General features: G+C 41.7%; 1 protein-coding gene across 1 annotated transcript in view; it reads left to right on the plus strand.

Moving 5' to 3' along the window:
* Positions 1–17852, plus strand: part of dync2h1 (dynein cytoplasmic 2 heavy chain 1) — a 268404-nt gene that overhangs the window by 247770 nt on the left and 2782 nt on the right. Inside the window, exons 94-95 of the mRNA XM_080771399.1 lie at positions 4524–4633; positions 15864–15945. Of these exons, the coding sequence (XP_080627525.1) occupies positions 4524–4633; positions 15864–15945 (192 nt within the window). The remainder of the gene's footprint in view (positions 1–4523; positions 4634–15863; positions 15946–17852) is intronic.

Here is a 17852-nt window from a genome sequence, read left to right on the forward strand (position 1 = left end):
TTGAATGCATTCACACTTGTCTGTGTGCGTCTCGTTAGCCTGTTTTGTGAACTCAACCTGGGCCCAACGAGTGACCTTGAAAAAAAACACACACACACACACACATGCTGATGCTTTTACTATACTTGTATATCAACACTGTGTCGGATGGCACTTTTATGAATGCCATTCTGTGCCGTATTTTTGTTCAGTTACACTACTGCAAATATTATTCTAAGGTGACGTCCACGGCTGGACATTTTTATTCATTTTAAATACACCCTGGAGCGTTTCGTCGGATATGTAGTCGAGTTTGTTTGTGCTGGTCTGAAGGCTCATTTGAACTCAGGTGTGGATCAAAGAGACACAGCACAATTAAATGGCTTTGATAAGTTGCCTGCCTTTGAGATAACTCCCTCCCACCGACAAGAATCTATACTTCATATATTTCTCATATCTCATATATTTTTTTTAATGGGAAAATGTCAAAGGATTTGCCATGATCCGTGCATCAAGCTCTACGGGAAACAGGAACAAATTGATTGGTGCTATACATTGATCGCTTGCATGCAGCATATTATGTTACCATGGTGATTAGTAAGACGAAGAAAACCCTTAATGGGTTACACCTGGAGTTTCCTCAGCAACCCCCAAATTATCTTTATCGTCGTACAGCCCCTTGGAACACCAGGAACTCGTCTCTGTCAGGATTCAAATTCAAAAGTAACAGATCTACAAACTCAAAACGTGTTGCTTTGATCCATGTTTTGGCTTATACTACTTTCGATGCTTTTGTGTGATGCTGTAGTAAGATCAAGTAGGGAATTAATTTGCTAGACAACCACAAAATGAACCCCTTTAAAGTGAAGTCCTTAAAGTGATATGTGTTTACAGTGTTTGGTGCCCTTGGTAAAGTGTAATGTAGTGGAGCCAGCGGCTAACGGCAATAGTTTTATAGAATTGTGCACACTATGATACAAAGCATGACATTCGGCATGTTTGTTCTCTAGAACTTACTGATCAAAATTAACTAATGGGGCCACTTGAAAAATCCATGTTGGTGGCATTTTCCAACTTGGAAATATGCTAATTTTGGAAGCCAATCATAGCCAATCAGTGTACCAATTTGCATGAGCAAATTTGAATAGTGGCAAAAAGAGTTTGTTTTGAAGAAAAGGCATAGCAGCGGAACATCTAGTTTACAGAAATGGACGGGTTCTCTTTTTTGTGATTTGTGTAAAGAGATTCAAAGAATCATTGAAAGTTGATTGTACTACTTACTGTTCAAGAGTTACTGGCCAAAACATAAAGCGGTTTAATTGAAAAAGTTGATTTTGATACCGGCAGAGTGTGAAATTCAGGACCTGGAATGTGTTTTCAGATCAAGCTTTATCTCCATTTGCAGGTACGAGAGAAAAGGCACTGCTGAGATTTGAACTCAGGATCTCCTGTTTACTAGACAGGCGCTTTACCAACTAAGCCACAGCGCCACATGTTACCTAACCTGTTTGAGAGTGTGAAATGTAGCACCAAGGGTGCGGTTCCAGATTAAACCTTATCTCTACCTGTGGGTGTGAGAGAATAGGCCAGTGGTAGCAACTAAGTAATTTTCCATTTGTCAGTGCTTTTAATTCTACTTAGCAAATACTGTACCACTACAATTATTTTAAAACTTACAATTGATTATTTGCATTGCAAAACGATTTGATACTGATTATTTGCAGTACTTTTTCCACCACTGGGAAAAGGCACTGCTGAGATTCGAACTCAGGATCTCCTGTTTACTAAACAGGCGCTTTAACCAACTAAGCCACAGCGCCAGATATCCCTCTGGCTGTCTACACACCACAGTGAGGGCAGCAGGACACAGCTATTTTTAACACTGGAGATATTTCAGGCTAGACTCATTCTACTCTAGCAGTGAAACAGTTAATCAAACTAATCAATTTAATCTGTTTTTTAAGTACAGTAGCCAATAAAGCTCTCAAGAATAGCTAAAATAGCCGATCTACAAGCTAGGGTAATGTTGTAGAGCTAAGTAAAGTGGTTAATCAAACATATTGACTAAGTAGATATATTATTTAAAAATATCTATTTTATTTAGTTTTTCTACAAAAAACGTATCTAATCTTTCTTAAATTTAGTATTCGGAGATTGTGGAAGTGGCTACACAAGGCTATACTGCCCAAACCTCTCCAGGTGTGTGTTTTAAAGTGAGTTTCTGTGCCAGTCTGTGATGGACGGGCGACCGTCCGAATTGATGGATGGAACTGAAGCAGGGTTATATGTGCATATTTATTGTCAAAGTGGACGAAGAAACATGTGCACATTTGTTTCTAGAGCTCCACAAGAGACTTTACTTCATGCCAATGGTTCGACGCTTTAGGTCTTTCTCGGCATAACATTTCAACCCACTCTTATCTGATATTAGATATCTGTATTTATAGTCATCAAATGTACAGCATATTCATTGGTGGTGAAAATGTTTTATTAAAATGACTTCAAATACGATAACTTCAGTGGTGATATAAATATTACATGTATTTACATTGTGTTTGTTTTTTTAAGAGAGAATACGAATAATAATATCTTTGTCAAGGCCTCATAATTGTAAAACAGCAGTGTTTATTTTAAGCTATCAGGCTGTCAACCCAACGCCTGGGATTTCAAGAACATCATGCAAATTAAAAAATGATATTTATTCTCGGCATAACATTTCAACCCACTCTTATCTCTCAAGCCAATAGAGATAGACTGTGGCCTGCAGATGGATCCATTTATAATGGAGATTGCATCAGATGTTTGCTCATACTGCCTGTTATTTGTCAGCACTGCTCTTCAGCCGACCTCCAAAGCCCGCCACGTTTAGGAGCAAACTGCCCTCCTTATCAAAAGTGATGATGCGTGATGACATTTTATCATTTTATAATGGCCTGGTTATTGTTTTTAAACACAGCTAATCTACAAGCTCACACAAAGTGTCGCAGACACGCGTGAGCTTGCAGATCGGCTGTTTTCACTGAATGTTCACCTATTATCACGTCTGGGATAGGGAAGAGGAAAAGAGCGCCATCCATCGTAAACCACTGAAACTGAAAAGACCACATGTCGGAATGGCGGAATAATCTGTGCTTGGCAGTCAATGTGTAAAAAATAAAATTAATAGCCGATCTAAAAGTTCATAGTGCGGCACTACTTTTCAATAGTAAAAAATGGCAAACAAGATTAGGGATAAGGGTGGTACAAGATGGAGCCCAAGATGTATAATGTGAAAGTGCTTTTGAGAAATTACTCATTAGTGTGCTCAGAGTTACTCTGATGATTACAGGGCAGTTAAAATATAGTGATTGATAATTTACTGTTGTACTCATTAGCATACTGTGTGAGTGTTACCTTAAATAACGTGTTGGGCGAGTTAATAAGTAGGCCTACATTGCTGTAATACGTTTGAAAAGAAAAGAGAGAAAATAAGTAAAAATAAAATAAAAACATGGTATAGGCGGGTATATCATGGGTAAAATAAATGGAAATATGCCATGTATCTATAAAAATGAGTTAACATTATAATGTATGCAGAGTCGATATGTTCAATTAAACCAGTACACGTGTGTATCACAGCCTATCTTGTCAGCAGCAGCTTGTCAATTTAGTGTTTTTTTTGTCTTGTCTGTGCTTAATTGAGAGCCAACCAGGAGTCCAGTCCCAAGTGGAGACAGGTGTTCTAAATTACACAATCAATGAGTCTGAGACAGACAGAGTGAAAAGTCTCTTCTGGCACCACTAGTTCTGTGTATCTTGTGTGGAGAACATTTTGTAACCTTGTTTGACGACCAATTATCCAGTATTATTATTATTGATCTGCAAGAGGTAAATATACCTGTGTATTGTGTCTGTGCTGTAACTAAGTGTTGGAGTGTAACATGAAATGTGTATGCTAATTGTGATTAGCCATTAGCACCTTCACAACAGAAAGCAGCTTGGTTTTGTGTTAGCTTGGCATTCTAAGTGATTGATTAAGTTACAATCTACTGCTACAGTATCTCTTCATGAAGTCGTGTGGACTTGTTGATTAGCAGCTAAGCATTAGCTGATGATCAGCACAGTTATTGGAACTAGTTGCCCTGCTGAAGAGTGGGTGTGATAGTGGTGCCAGCGTCCTAATAAACAATAGTATATTATAACTGCCTGCCGTGCCAGGGACGGCCCGGGTGTTACAGAGATACATTGATTTATATTGCTCTTGAATAGCTGAAGCAGACCTTCTAGTCTAACACATACAAAATGCAATGCTGTATGTAAAATATTCTAAAATAGGGCGAGATTGCTGGTTAACACAATTGTGTGTGTGTGTGTGTGTGCGTGTGTGTGTGTGTGTGTGTGTGTGTGATGAAAAGTGGCACTTTTTGGGGATCTAAGGGTGAACTCAGCATTAGTCCTCATTGTTTTGCTTCCCCCCTGGTTGAATTAGTTAGTATATTTCATCCTATTAAAAAGTCATGTGTAACTTGCTGAAGCATTTATTTGTTGTTTGTGTGTTTATCTAGAGCTGGGTCGAGCGTGCAGAGAGGAAGGACCTGCTGTCAGACACTCTGGACCTATCAGACCTCTTTCATCCCGATACGTTCCTCAACGCTCTCAGACAGGAGACCGCCAGGTAACACACACACACTCCTCCCACACGTGTTGTACACATGCTAAAATACTCACTGGTCAGTGGTCATTTAGCATTTAGCCATCTTTAACTCTGAGTGTATGGTCCATTTAGTTACATTTGTACAATTTCTGTACACTCGCAGTACATTTGCACACTCATTGTAGGTCTTTAAGTCCTAATGAAGAATGCAGCCATCGATCCCGCTACCTCACAGTCCTACACAGACCATTTTTTATTGCGCACCGGATCTGCCTGTCAATAATCAGATCTGTAGATCCACCCATCACCCGTGATTATGTCAAAATACCAACCAGACCAGCAGCTCCCGTTAAATAATGGACCCGTTACTTGTGATTACAGGCATTAAATACTAAATAGTCTACAGCAGGGTTCCCCAATTAGCGGCCCGCGGGTGCCCCCGTTTGGCCCGCGGAAGAAAACAAGTTTATTATTATTTTTTTGGCCCTTGAGGAAAATTAATTGGGGAACCCTGGCCTACAGACTGTCACTCAATTTAAAAGTGTGTTAAGATAAAGATAGAAGCCTATAAGAAATGAATAGTGGTACATTCAGTGGTCAGGTTCACTTGGAAATCTGCACGTCAAGTGAAGAACGGAGGATCGAGCTGTCCATAGCCACGTGCAAGAACGAGCATACACACAGTAAGCACGTGTAGTTGTTTACATTGTCAGATGATTTTAATTTGAAGGTTGAACAGGATGTTCAATATGTTTTTGTGAGTTAAGTCCAAGAGGCCAATAGCTAGAGGACCCAACTTTGCTTTACTTTCCGTATTTGCGTGACGTGGGCACGCTCCTTTTTAGGAGACGGGAAGCAGGTTGGAGTCTATTTATTCCTAATGGGAGAATGAAAGTGAACACAGCTTATGAACCATTCCTTAACTCCATGGCCACTGAACTAAATACTCGACCCAATCATCACAAGGCACACTAAGATATCCATACTAAAATGGCTTCTTTTAGCGAGACAAATCAGGAGAAAATCTACCTTGTCGCAGCATTACAAACTCGCAAGATTTGAGAGGAGTCCGGAAGAGTCTCTCTGTCCATCTGCAATTTGAAGGACGTCACATAGGGGGCTCAGCTGGCCCCATATTTAAGATGAGAATATGTGAATATTATAACGTGAAATGAATGGACATTCAAAAGTGAAATAAAATGTGTGTCCCAATGCTTAATAATATAATTTTCATAGACTCTTGGTTGATGGGGTCTGATTTGGAAAATGGGAATCATGACATTTGCCATATAATGCTCTCAATGCTCATCCACATGACGTGGGGGGTTGGGGAGGAGCAAACCATGCCTTCTTAGGAGAACATTTGTAGTACTTGTCCATTGTGCCTATAGTGAATCACTGGCTCCAATGAAGTTCATGCATCTTAATAGATAGACAATCTTTGGTTAAGTCAACTGACCGGTGTGCTGTTAAGTTGTATAAGTGACGTTATTTGGGTGGAAAAAGTGCAGATTTTCACAAAATGTTTAGGATATTTCCATTGGTCTTATATTCAGCACAATTTGGTATTATACCCATTGTACCGATTGACTGAATACTTTATTAAAGTATTTAACAGTATGGCAGTACACTTAACACTCAAACAAACATTGGAGCTTGTTTCCAATGTGGTCAATTCATCAACATAGAATAGATAAAATCTGTGGAGATGCCGGGGATTGAACCCGGGGCCTCATACATGCAAAGCATGCGCTCTACCACTGAGCTACATCCCCTCACTTTTCACATTTATTTATGTGTCCCTTTTATCCCTAAATAAAACAATGTTTGTTACTGCCTTTCTATGCCCATATATGGAGTTCTGTGTCAGGCATGACTAAATCTGGGAACACATCTGCCCAGAGACTGGGCACCTGATGTCATAGTAAAAAGTCCATAGACTCTGTTGGCTGCCACATGATGTCATGGGGGCACACACAAAGCCAGGCGTTGGAGGAGCTAGCACACCTAAAAGAAATGTAAATAATCTACCCTTTGCATAGTCTGTCTTCTTTAGGGGGACAGGTCTGCCTATGACGGCCTTTCTCAATGTCTATTTTGATGTTTCATTTGATGGCAATCACAAGCCAATGTTTGTGTTTACACAAACCCGGAAAAAAACCAGCGCCAAAACCAGCGCCCTCTGCTGTTTGTAGTGCGGAATCTGTTCTAGAGAAATTAGGCATGTCCAAATAATATTTGGGCAAAGCCTGGAAGACTGGCCTTTCTAAAAATACACACTTGTGTGACGTGAGGGGCCCACTGTGGCTGCCACATGACGTCACTGCTTAAAGCCAACATTAAAAGTCCATAGACTTGCCACATGACGTCTGATATGTAAAGATTAGAACAAACCTAAACAAAACCAGAGCTGCACATTCAGGGCTTGCAGATATTCAAAATGCTCCTTGGAGAATGCGGGCATCGATCCCGCTACTTCTCGCATGCTAAGCGAGCGCTCTACCATTTGAGCTAATTCCCCCTGTCTTAGGTATGATTCTTCAGAACAGAGACATCACTCAGCAAACAGTGATCAGAGCTCCTTCACCCCCCCCCCCCCCCCCCCCCCCCCACACACACACACACACACACACACACACCTTTAAGAGTTCCACTGTTGGGGGCTATTAATACAGCACCGAGGGACACGTAGACGTTGGACCTGCTGATTACCACCCACTCAGCTACTGCTATACCCTCTCCGTAGAAAAAATGTGGAGAATGCAGGAATCGATCCCACTACCTCCCGCCGATCCATGCACCCATGTAGCCTCGTTGGCGCAGTAGGCAGCGCGTCAGTCTCATAATCTGAAGGTCGTGAGTTCGAGCCTCACACGGGGCAGCTTGGTTTTGTCCTCAAAAACAGTTTAATAATTATGTATTAACAGTGTAATAACCTACTATTGTAGTAATAATACAATAATAGTGTAGTCATAGGCTACAAACTCTACTAATAATCAATTGCAACTGAAATGTATTCATCACCTATTAATAGGTAATAATGTGAAATATGTAAAAATGGAAAATAGAGGGGCCCTATTATATCAATATAAAACACCTTAGAATGAGTAAGTGGTTTCATTTGATGGGATGAGTATACTTAGCATCAAATGTTTTAATAGCTAATAATGTGAAATATAGCATTCATGACTGTCAGAGTACCCATTGTATTGATTGAATAGCGTACTTTATTAACACATTTATTAACGGTACGGCAGTATAAAAAAACCTCTTCTGAAAACGATAACAAAGCCCAGGGAGCTTGTTTCCATTGTGGTCCATTATACTCAATTAATCTACAACACATAGGATAGATAAAACCTTTTGGATATAACCTTATACAGTACATGCAAAGCATGGTTCCTACATAGTACATACCCTCTTTTAAAAGGGAGGCAAGTTCTGTGTCAGGCATGCCCAAACATTGGGTCTAGGTCAGTCTATCTAAAATGTACATTATTAAAGGCTAATATAAAGTAAACTTGAACAAAACAAAAACTGAAATGGACATTAAGGGGTGGAAAAATACCCCATGAAAAGCTCCTTGGAGAATGCGGGCATCGATCCCGCTACTTCTCGCATGCTAAGCGAGCGCTCTACCATTTGAGCTAATTCCCCTTGTACTGTCTTTGTGCTGCATTGTGCTCACATCGGTGCAGGGCTGGCCGAATTCCCTCCCAACCCCCCAAAAAACAAATGAAAAACTCCACTCTTGGGGTCTATTATTAATGTAGTAGCCATGGAGCAGATGGGGTTAAGCGTCTTGCTCAGGGACACTTTGACACGGCTGCGTGAACTTTGGTTTTGATTGATTGATTGAAATATTTATTAACAATTTGCAGAATTACAGTACATTTCAAGCACAAACTCAATACAAAGACTGTTAACTGTGAGTGGACGACCCAATTAAGCATTACACTTGTTTACAAGAGGGTCCATCATGTTCAATTCATCAAAACATTTAGAGACTTACAAATAGACACTTTAAAGGACCTATAACATAAAATTCAACTTTTTTCATTTCTTTTCTTGTCTTTCTTTTGTGTTTTTGGGGCTCCCATGTGTGTTTTCTATCCCCACAAATAACCAATTTTGAACAATCATATTATAGGTGCTTTAATGGAAATTGCTCTCAGGAACAGCTCAACTGATTTTGTCCTCATGGTGATGTCATCAATGTCACCCTACTTTGTATAATTCCATCTCTCCTTCAGTCTTCAGTTCCAAATTAGCATTTCCACTTTGTTTACAATGTCCACCATTGTTGATTTTCCAAGCTGGCATGGAATGGAAACAAGCCTGGTTTTATCATTAGACTGCATTATTAGTAAACATTAGACTGCAGTATTAGTAAACATTAGACTGCAGTATTAGTAAACATTAGACTGCAGTATTAGTAAACATTAGACTGCAGAATTAGTAAACATTAGAGTGCAGTATTAGTAAACATTAGACTGCAGTATTAGTAAACAAGTACAAAGGCAAGAATAGTAACAACAACTTCCTTTCTTGACTGAAGCAAATACAGAACATCAACCACATAAGCATTAAGGTTAAGCCAAATATCAGTCCAGTGGTTTGGACCTAATAATAATAATAATAATGAGTCAAAGCTCAAATTCAATTCAAAGAACAGAACAGGAATTCATCATAATGGAGGTAAAAAGGGAAAATAAATTACCAAACGGCCTCTCTCTAGTCTACCCATTCAGCTTCAGCCCACCACCCCCCAAAAAGCTTTTGGAGAATGCGGGCATCGATCCCGCTACTTCTCGCATGCTAAGCGAGCGCTCTACCATTTGAGCTAATTCCCCTTGTACTGTCTGTGTGCTGCAGTGTGCTCACATCGGTGCAGGGCTGGCCGAATTCTCTCCCAACCCCCAAAAAAACAAATGAAAAAACTCTTGGGGGATATTATTAATGTAGTAGCCAGGGAGCAGATGACACTTGACACGTAGACAGGTTTTCTGATGTCCAGACGGCATGTCTAACCATTACTGCAGTGCTCCCCCAAAAAAAGTTTGGAGAATGCGGGCATCGATCCCGCTACTTCTCGCATGCTAAGCGAGCGCTCTACCATTTGAGCTAATTCCCCTTGTACTGTCTTTGTGCTGCAGTGTGCTCACATCGGTGCAGGGCTGGCCGAATTCTCTCCCAACCCCCCAAAAAAACAAAATTTTTAACTCCACTCTTGGGGGCTATTATTAATGCAGTAGCCATGGAGCAGATGGGGTTAATCGTCTTGCTCAGGGACACTTTGACACGGCTGGGTGAACTTTGGACCTTCTGATTACCAAACGGCCTCTCTCTAGTCTACCCATTCAGCTGCAGCCGTCACCCCCCAAAAAGTGTTTGGAGAATGCGGGCATCGATCCCGCTACTTCTCGCATGCTAAGCGAGCGCTCTACCATTTGAGCTAATTCCCCATGTACTCTGACTTTGCTGCAGCTCACACTTCCCTCAGTGAGCTGAGATCGGGCTGTCCCTTAAGCAGGGGCAAATGGTGGGCGCTGTTAATGCTGCACCCAGAGTGCTGTTAGCGTCTTGCTCAGGGATACTTGACATGTAGACAGGTTTTCTGATGTATAGACGGCATGTCTACCCATTACTGCAGTGCTCCCCCAAAAAAGGTTTGGAGAATGCGGGCATCGATCCCGCTACTTCTCGCATGCTAAGCGAGCGCTCTACCATTTGAGCTAATTCCCCATGTACTGTGACTTTGCTGCAGCTCACACTTCCCTCAGTAGGCTGAGATCGGGCTGTCCCTTAAGCAGGGGCAAATGGTGGGGGCTGTTAACCGTTTCCGTACATAGGACGTTGCCACATGTCATAGCGCCACCTACCGACGCGTACATAAAACGTGTGAGGACGTCCTAGCGCATCCTCAATGATACCGGGCGAGATATGAATATTCAGAATCTTTCCTCTTTTTTTTTTCTGTCAGTTCGCCTTTCGGCTACCGTATGCTACGCTCTGGGCTCATATTAGCTTATCGTTGACTTAGCTGTTAGCGCAGCGGAAAGAATGACTCGTCTCTCCTAATCCAGGGCGCTCTCCGTGGTTATGAACGGATTGATATACTGGCGCTTCATTTCTGCTCCTCATCCGTCTCTCCCGCAAAATATGAATGCTTTTTGGATCATATATCGTATAAATTAAAATGATCGCAATGTAAAGTAAACTTTTTTTAAGTAGATTGTTTCCGCGTCGTGGGTTTCAGAGTAAAAGCGCTCAGACAACTATGGCACCCCAGAGCTCCTATTATGAAGAACTTCCGGCACCGATTGTGTATGCTGCATCCAGAGTGCTGTTAGCGTCTTGCTCAGGGACACTTGACACGTAGACAGTTCTGATGTCCAGACGGCATGTCTACCCATTACTGCAGTGCTCCCCCAAAAAAAGTTTGGAGAATGCGGGCATCGATCCCGCTACTTCTCGCATGCTAAGCGAGCGCTCTACCATTTGAGCTAATTCCCCTTGTACTGTCTTTATGCTGCAGTGTGCTCACATCGGTGCAGGGCTGACCGAATTCCCTCCCAACCCCCCAAAAAAACAACATTTAAAACTCCACTCTTGGGGACTATTATTAATGCAGTAGCCATGGAGCAGATGGGGTTAATCGTCTTGCTCAGGGACACTTTGACACGGCTGGGTGAACTTTGGACCTTCTGATTACCAAACGGCCTCTCTCTAGTCTACCCATTCAGCTGCAGCCGTCACCCCCCAAAAAGTGTTTGGAGAATGCGGGCATCGATCCCGCTACTTCTCGCATGCTAAGCGAGCGCTCTACCATTTGAGCTAATTCCCCATGTACTCTGACTTTGCTGCAGCTCACACTTCCCTCAGTGAGCTGAGATCGGGCTGTCCCTTAAGCAGGGGCAAATGGTGGGGGCTGTTAATGCTGCATCCAGATTGCTTTTAGCGTCTTGCTCAGGGACACTTGACACGTAGATAGGTTTTCTGATGTATAGACGGCATGTCTACCCATTACTGCAGTGCTCCGTCAAAAAAAGTTTGGAGAATGCGGGCATCGATCCCGCTACTTCTCGCATGCTAAGCGAGCGCTCTACCATTTGAGCTAATTCCCCTTCTGCTGTCTTTGTGCTGCAGTGTGCTCACATCAGTGCTGGGCTGGCAATTCACAGGGGTTGAATGTCCCCACTCCTCTAAATATATGAAAGACTTCCATTTCAATTACTTATAAATAACTTAAGAGTTATGTCCATCTCTGCCACTTAACTGAGAAGTGTAGGTTTGTTTTGTATGTCGTGGTGAAATACCTTCAGTTGTTCAGCCACAGTTGGGCCACAGCCGTTCTCCCGTTAGTGAAAGCTCACATTGTCTCCTCCCCTCCCCCGTCGCAGTGTAAACTGAGACACATTCTGCACTCCCCTCCCCCGCGTCTGTGGCTCTTAAAGTTGCAGTGTAAACACTCCCCTCCCCTTCTGAAGCTTTTAAAGCCAGAAGCATGGGTGCAGACTCATGCAGCCTCCTTGGCGCAGTAGGCAGCGCGTCAGTCTCATAATCTGAAGGTCGTGAGTTCGAGCCTCACAGGGGGCAGCCAATCTTTTGCCCTTTCTTTTTCTTATGTAATGTAAGTGAATAACAATGTGATAGCGTAGTAATATCAAGATAATCATCTTACTAATACATTATTTTATTTCCATGACGTATGCAACTAAATCTTTAACAAATAATCATTAATGTATGACCTATTAAGAGCTGTGTTCATTTTTACTAAACGATTTCAGGACAAAAAATAGGACTAGAACTAAATTGTGTGTTTTTCAAAAGACTAAGTAAAACGAAATCAGAATTTGCTTTAACACTGATTAGGAACTGGTCAAGAACTGGAAGAATTGGTCATGTACATGAGTAAATGCACTTTGTTACTATCCACCACTGGTAAACTGAGCCATTTTCTTCACTCCGCTACCTCTGCTCCATTCAAGACTGTCAACACTTCAGTATGAAGGGAGCCACCCTTCCCCCGTTTGCAGCTCTTAAAGCCACAGGCACAACTCATGCACTCAGGCCTCCTTGGCGCAGTAGGCAGCGCGTCAGTCTCATAATCTGAAGGTCGTGAGTTCGAGCCTCACAGGGGGCAGTGTTTTTGTTTTCGAAACGTTCACCCAAAGCTGTGTGTATTCATGAGAGAAGCTGTTGTTGAAGGGATCTGGAAATTGTAATGTCGTTCAAAACTGATTTTCAGCCTTTTATTCATGCCGTAGACAATGTACTGATGATGGTCTAAGAATGTGATATATTGCATGGTTGGTGTTATAATAGTGTAATAGATTAGTAATAATAATGTAATACCAATTTAACCACAGGAAGCTTGTTTCCATTGTGGTCCGTTGTTCTAATTCATCAGCAACACTTAGCAAATTAATAATAATTAAAACTTGTGGAGATGCCGGGGATTGAACCCGGGGCCTCATACATGCAAAGCATGCGCTCTACCACTGAGCTACATCCCCTTCCTTCACCTGACTGTCTATGTGTCGGGAGATAGCTACATCCCCTTCCTTCACCTGACTCAGGATATTTCTGTGTGCCCGAGTATGGAGTCTAGGCCAGTCTGCTGACATCAGTGTGCTCCTATATGGGGATTTACTGGTCAGTCCATCACCACACCCTCAAGTCATTATGCAAGCAGAGTTTGAAGTAGGTCAGTCCCATATATGGGTATGCACATGCATGGGCATTGAGGTCAGATTGGTGGCTCTGGACAACTTTCCATTTTCCATCTTTTGATTAAATTTGGGGTCTGTGGGACCACCAACTAAGTTTGAGACCGGTAGCATGCTGGGAACATGAGTTATGGCTGTTTAAAGCCCAGCCAATAGGAAAACAGTGGGGGCGGGACATAATATGTTGTAGCCTGTCCTGTAAGACCACCCACCAAGTTTGAGACCTGTAGCATGCTGGGAAAATGAGTTATGGCTGTTTAAAGCCCAGCCAATAGGAAGACAGTGGGGGCGGGACATAAGATATTATAGCCTGTCCTGTAAGACCACCCACTAAGTTTGAGACCTGTAGCATGCTGGGAACTGGAGTGATGGCTGTTTAAAGCAAGATCTGGACCCTCCTATGACGTCATCTCCAGTCTCCAACTTTATGGCTTGGCCCGTCTTAATACTGCTTGCAGCTATATTTACTTTACTTGCGCGCAAGTAATAGTTTATGTCCAGTGCTTCGATGCGTATATGTCGCCGTTTGATATGTATGCGCCGTGCCAGCGTATGACGTAATGACTACTTGTGCTTGATATGGCAGTTGTCAGAGTACATACATGTGCATTATCTTTAATCCTCCCAACACTAAAACACATCACCATCGAAAAGAATTACACCCTGGCATTGGGTCCTTTAATCCACATCTTTATTACGTCATCATTGAGAGCTAGTTGTACCAGTTATACCTGACGTCATATGCTGCTACGATACATACGCATCAAACGGGGCATACGCAAAGTAACCACATTATACCGCTAATCAACTTACAAATTACATATACATATACATGGAGGCATTTCCTTTAATCCACCCGACACTGATCGACATATACGTCACCAGCTGAGATTTGACAGTTTGTAGTGGTCGACAGTACTTGCGCGCTCTGCTTGCGCACTAGTAGGCCATTTATGGCCTATTTGTGTGCAACAAGCAAGTAGGCACTCGACAGAGTGCAGTTCTAGTTATTATTTGTTTTACTGTGAGTGAGACATCGAGGCACAACGTGTGCGATTTTTGTGTTGGTACGATCAAAAACGTGCTTATGATTGAGTTAAGACTGGTCTTTTTGCCATGTGAGAAATCATTTTAAAATGGCTGTATTTCACATTATGAATGTCTCTGTGCTTTGGTAGTCACATTGTGTGAAAGAAAGGCTACATGCCCAAAAACATGCGTGCTGTAAGGTGAATTTTTTGGCAGTGAGGATGATTTGTTTGGTATATAGTTTGTCGGCCATAGACAGCCAAACGGCCAAACTTTAGAACTGCAATTTCGGAATAAAACTTGTAAAAAAATATGTTTTGCAAAAGGCCACTTGTTGGTGGCGCTATAACAGGCCAATGTGAAAAGAGTGGGATATATTCCTGTGAAAGATTTCACGTAAATTGCACGCTGCGTTCATGATTTGAGGGTTTTTGTTCAAAATGGGCCAATCCTGCAAACTTTTAAAGCCAATGTTGGCCAATTAGGATGGAATATGAGATATCGGAGAGATACATCTTGAGCACATGACTATAGAGATATTGTGTAACAATTTGTGGGATTTTTGGACAGAATCTAAGTCGGCCTCCTAGTGGCGCTATAACAGGCCGTTCTGGAAAATTTGGGGCAGAGGTTCATCGTTGGCATCCAGGGAGTGTGTGTGCAAAAAATGGCATTGACTGGGTTTTAACAGTCTCCGAGATTAGCTGTACACAGACGGACACACACACCCAAACTCCCATGCCTTCGGCCTGGTGGAAACAAAAAGTACTATGAAAGTAATCAGAGAATATAGACAAAAGCAGGGGCTCGCAACTGACTTTGTAATGCTCCAGACAACTTTTATTCACGACACAGCATACATACAACGTTTCGACCAGTATAGGTCTTTTAGGAAATTACTTATTTTATATAAAGTGAGGGCAAAAGAGTCATCAGCCCCATCTGTTGTTGTGGGGTGGCTCCAATAATTACATGTTATTAGCAAACATGATTCTGCAAGTAATTAGAGCACATCAATAATTGTAAAAAGAAAAATGCACGTGCACCATTCTGCACAAAGCTGCATGTTGAAGTTTGAACAAAGTTTCTAGCACGTGGAAGTAGAAGGACGGACAAATAATGTGTACGGAGTTTCAAATAAATAAATAAATATAAAAAGTGGATAACTAGTATGAGCAGACAAATCTGGAGCTGGAATACTATAAAACGATGCTGATAAATGAGTACTCTCCTGATTGGCTGAAAGTTGGTCACCTACCTGAAAATGTATTTTCTCGTTTATTATAGAGCTGGAGAGACGGGAAGACCCCTGTTACTGAACAAAAAATCTATAAAGCAATGATTACTATCCGAATACCGTGTTTTAACCTTTTACCCCAAATAACTTTTTGTTTTAACCAAAAAATACCACTTACCCTACCTTTAATTGTATGATGATGAATAACTGTTGACAAAGCATATAGTTATTGTAAAGTGTTTATGATCTGCAGGTCTATGGGCTGTTCAATGGACAGCCTGAAGTTTGTGACATCCTGGAAGAATCCAATAACACATGCCAAGTTACAAGTCAAGGTACACACACGCACACGCACACGCACACGCACACACACACACACACACACACACACACACACAAGATGGGGGGGGGGGGTGATACGATTCATTGGCCGTATCACTTCAATACTTAACCATTCTCCTTTGCCAATAACGGGACCTTGCATGAGGCATTTTTCCATTAAAAGGTCAGAATGCACGGACAGACGACAGGAGAGATTAATGAGAACAAGAGGGAGGAAGAGGTTTACACTGGGAACCCATCACTGGACTCTGGGAGTGTGCACGTGTAACCATGTGGACCCGTAAAGGGTCCATTTGATTACACTAGGAGTTAAATTAACACTGATCATTTTACTGTGCAGGGTGCGTGCGTGTTGTGTGTGTGTGTGTGTGTGTGTGTGTGTGTGTGTGTGTGTGTGTGTGTGTCGCCAGGGTTCCCTTTACTGTCTCGTCTTCTGTGGAAAATCCCTGAGTCACTGTGCTAACATCACACGCAAAATTAAACACACACAGACCTCGAGATACTTAAACTCCTTCACCTTGGGTAATGCCTCATTCCCCTACCCTAAGTGTTAAATGTCAAATCTTAACCTGAATTCTACAGTTTATACTCTACAGTCAGACTGTACAGACGGTATCACGTTCTGAAAGGAACGCTTCAAAACCGTAATCTTCACATCATGAAAAGAGATTTTGTCTCAAGCAAAGGTAAAAAAAAATCACACCAGTGTGATTACAGCCAATGGGAATTTGCATCCTCACCTTCATCTTCAATGTTTGTGTTTACGCAATGTTTGTGTTTACTCAAAACTGTCTAGTCATTGTCGATGGCATGTAATGTTTGGGCTTTCTTTAAAAAAAAGAAAATAAACTGCAATGTGGATCTCAGACTTCATGTCATCAGTCATCTGACATATCGATGACATATGACTCAAAAGTTGGTTTCAGCACGATCCCAGCCCCCGACTTCAATTATAATTAAAGTTAATTAAAAAAATATATACTACTGTATAAACATAATTATGTGAAAAGGAATTCCTGAGTTAGTGAAATTCTGTGGCCTACTTAAAGGGATTGTGACATAAAAAAAAGGTTTTGCAATTGTTCTAATTTTTTTTAGGTTTTCTAATCTCAATTGCACCCAAAAAACATGAACTTTTAACATTCAGTAGATTTTCTGTGATCTGGGGTTTTCTGGCTCAAACAGGTGCTCTGATTTTCCTGCTGTTTGTGATGTAAGATCCTGAAAATCCCATATATGTCAATGGGATTTGCCAGCAGATGTCACTGTTTTCACTGTTTTGCCTGTTTTCATTGTAGCTCAAAAGGCTTCCAAACCCCAAAGAAAACTTCAGACCACAGAAAATCCACTGAATGTTCAAAGTTCAGGTTTTTTGGGTGTAATTGAGGTCATAAAACCTAAAATAAAAAATAAAAACAAAAATAAATGAAAATGAATGTCATAAAACCTTTAAGAAACAAAACTAAATTTGGCGTTGACCGGGACCTGGTTTGCCAGATTAGCTCCAGACACACAGACCTAGGGCTCTATTTTTGTCCCGAACTTTCTAAATCCCTAAAACATCTCCACTACCTGTTACATTATGCATAGGTGTGGTTTTGGCGTTATTACAATAATGAGACCAATCACCATGCCATTGCCACATGCCATTGCCCGTTATGCCCAGTGCTATATTGCTTCATAGCCTTACTGTCTATGCTCACAGCCCATGGTAGAGTTATGCGTTGCTGCCTTGAAGTCTCACTTGTGCCGTTTTCTTGTTTTCCCCACCGCACACAGAGCCAAGAACACTCATCTTTTCATTGAGTCACAACTCGCTCAGATCTCGCTCATTTAAAAAAATGCAAAGTGCTGTGTAATCTACGAAACTTTCATTTGGTATATAGATCCTACAGTCCAT

The sequence above is a fragment of the Protomyctophum bolini genome (genome assembly GCF_963924005.1).
Source record: "Protomyctophum bolini genome assembly, chromosome: 9".
Taxonomy (NCBI): Eukaryota; Metazoa; Chordata; class Actinopteri; order Myctophiformes; family Myctophidae; genus Protomyctophum; species Protomyctophum bolini.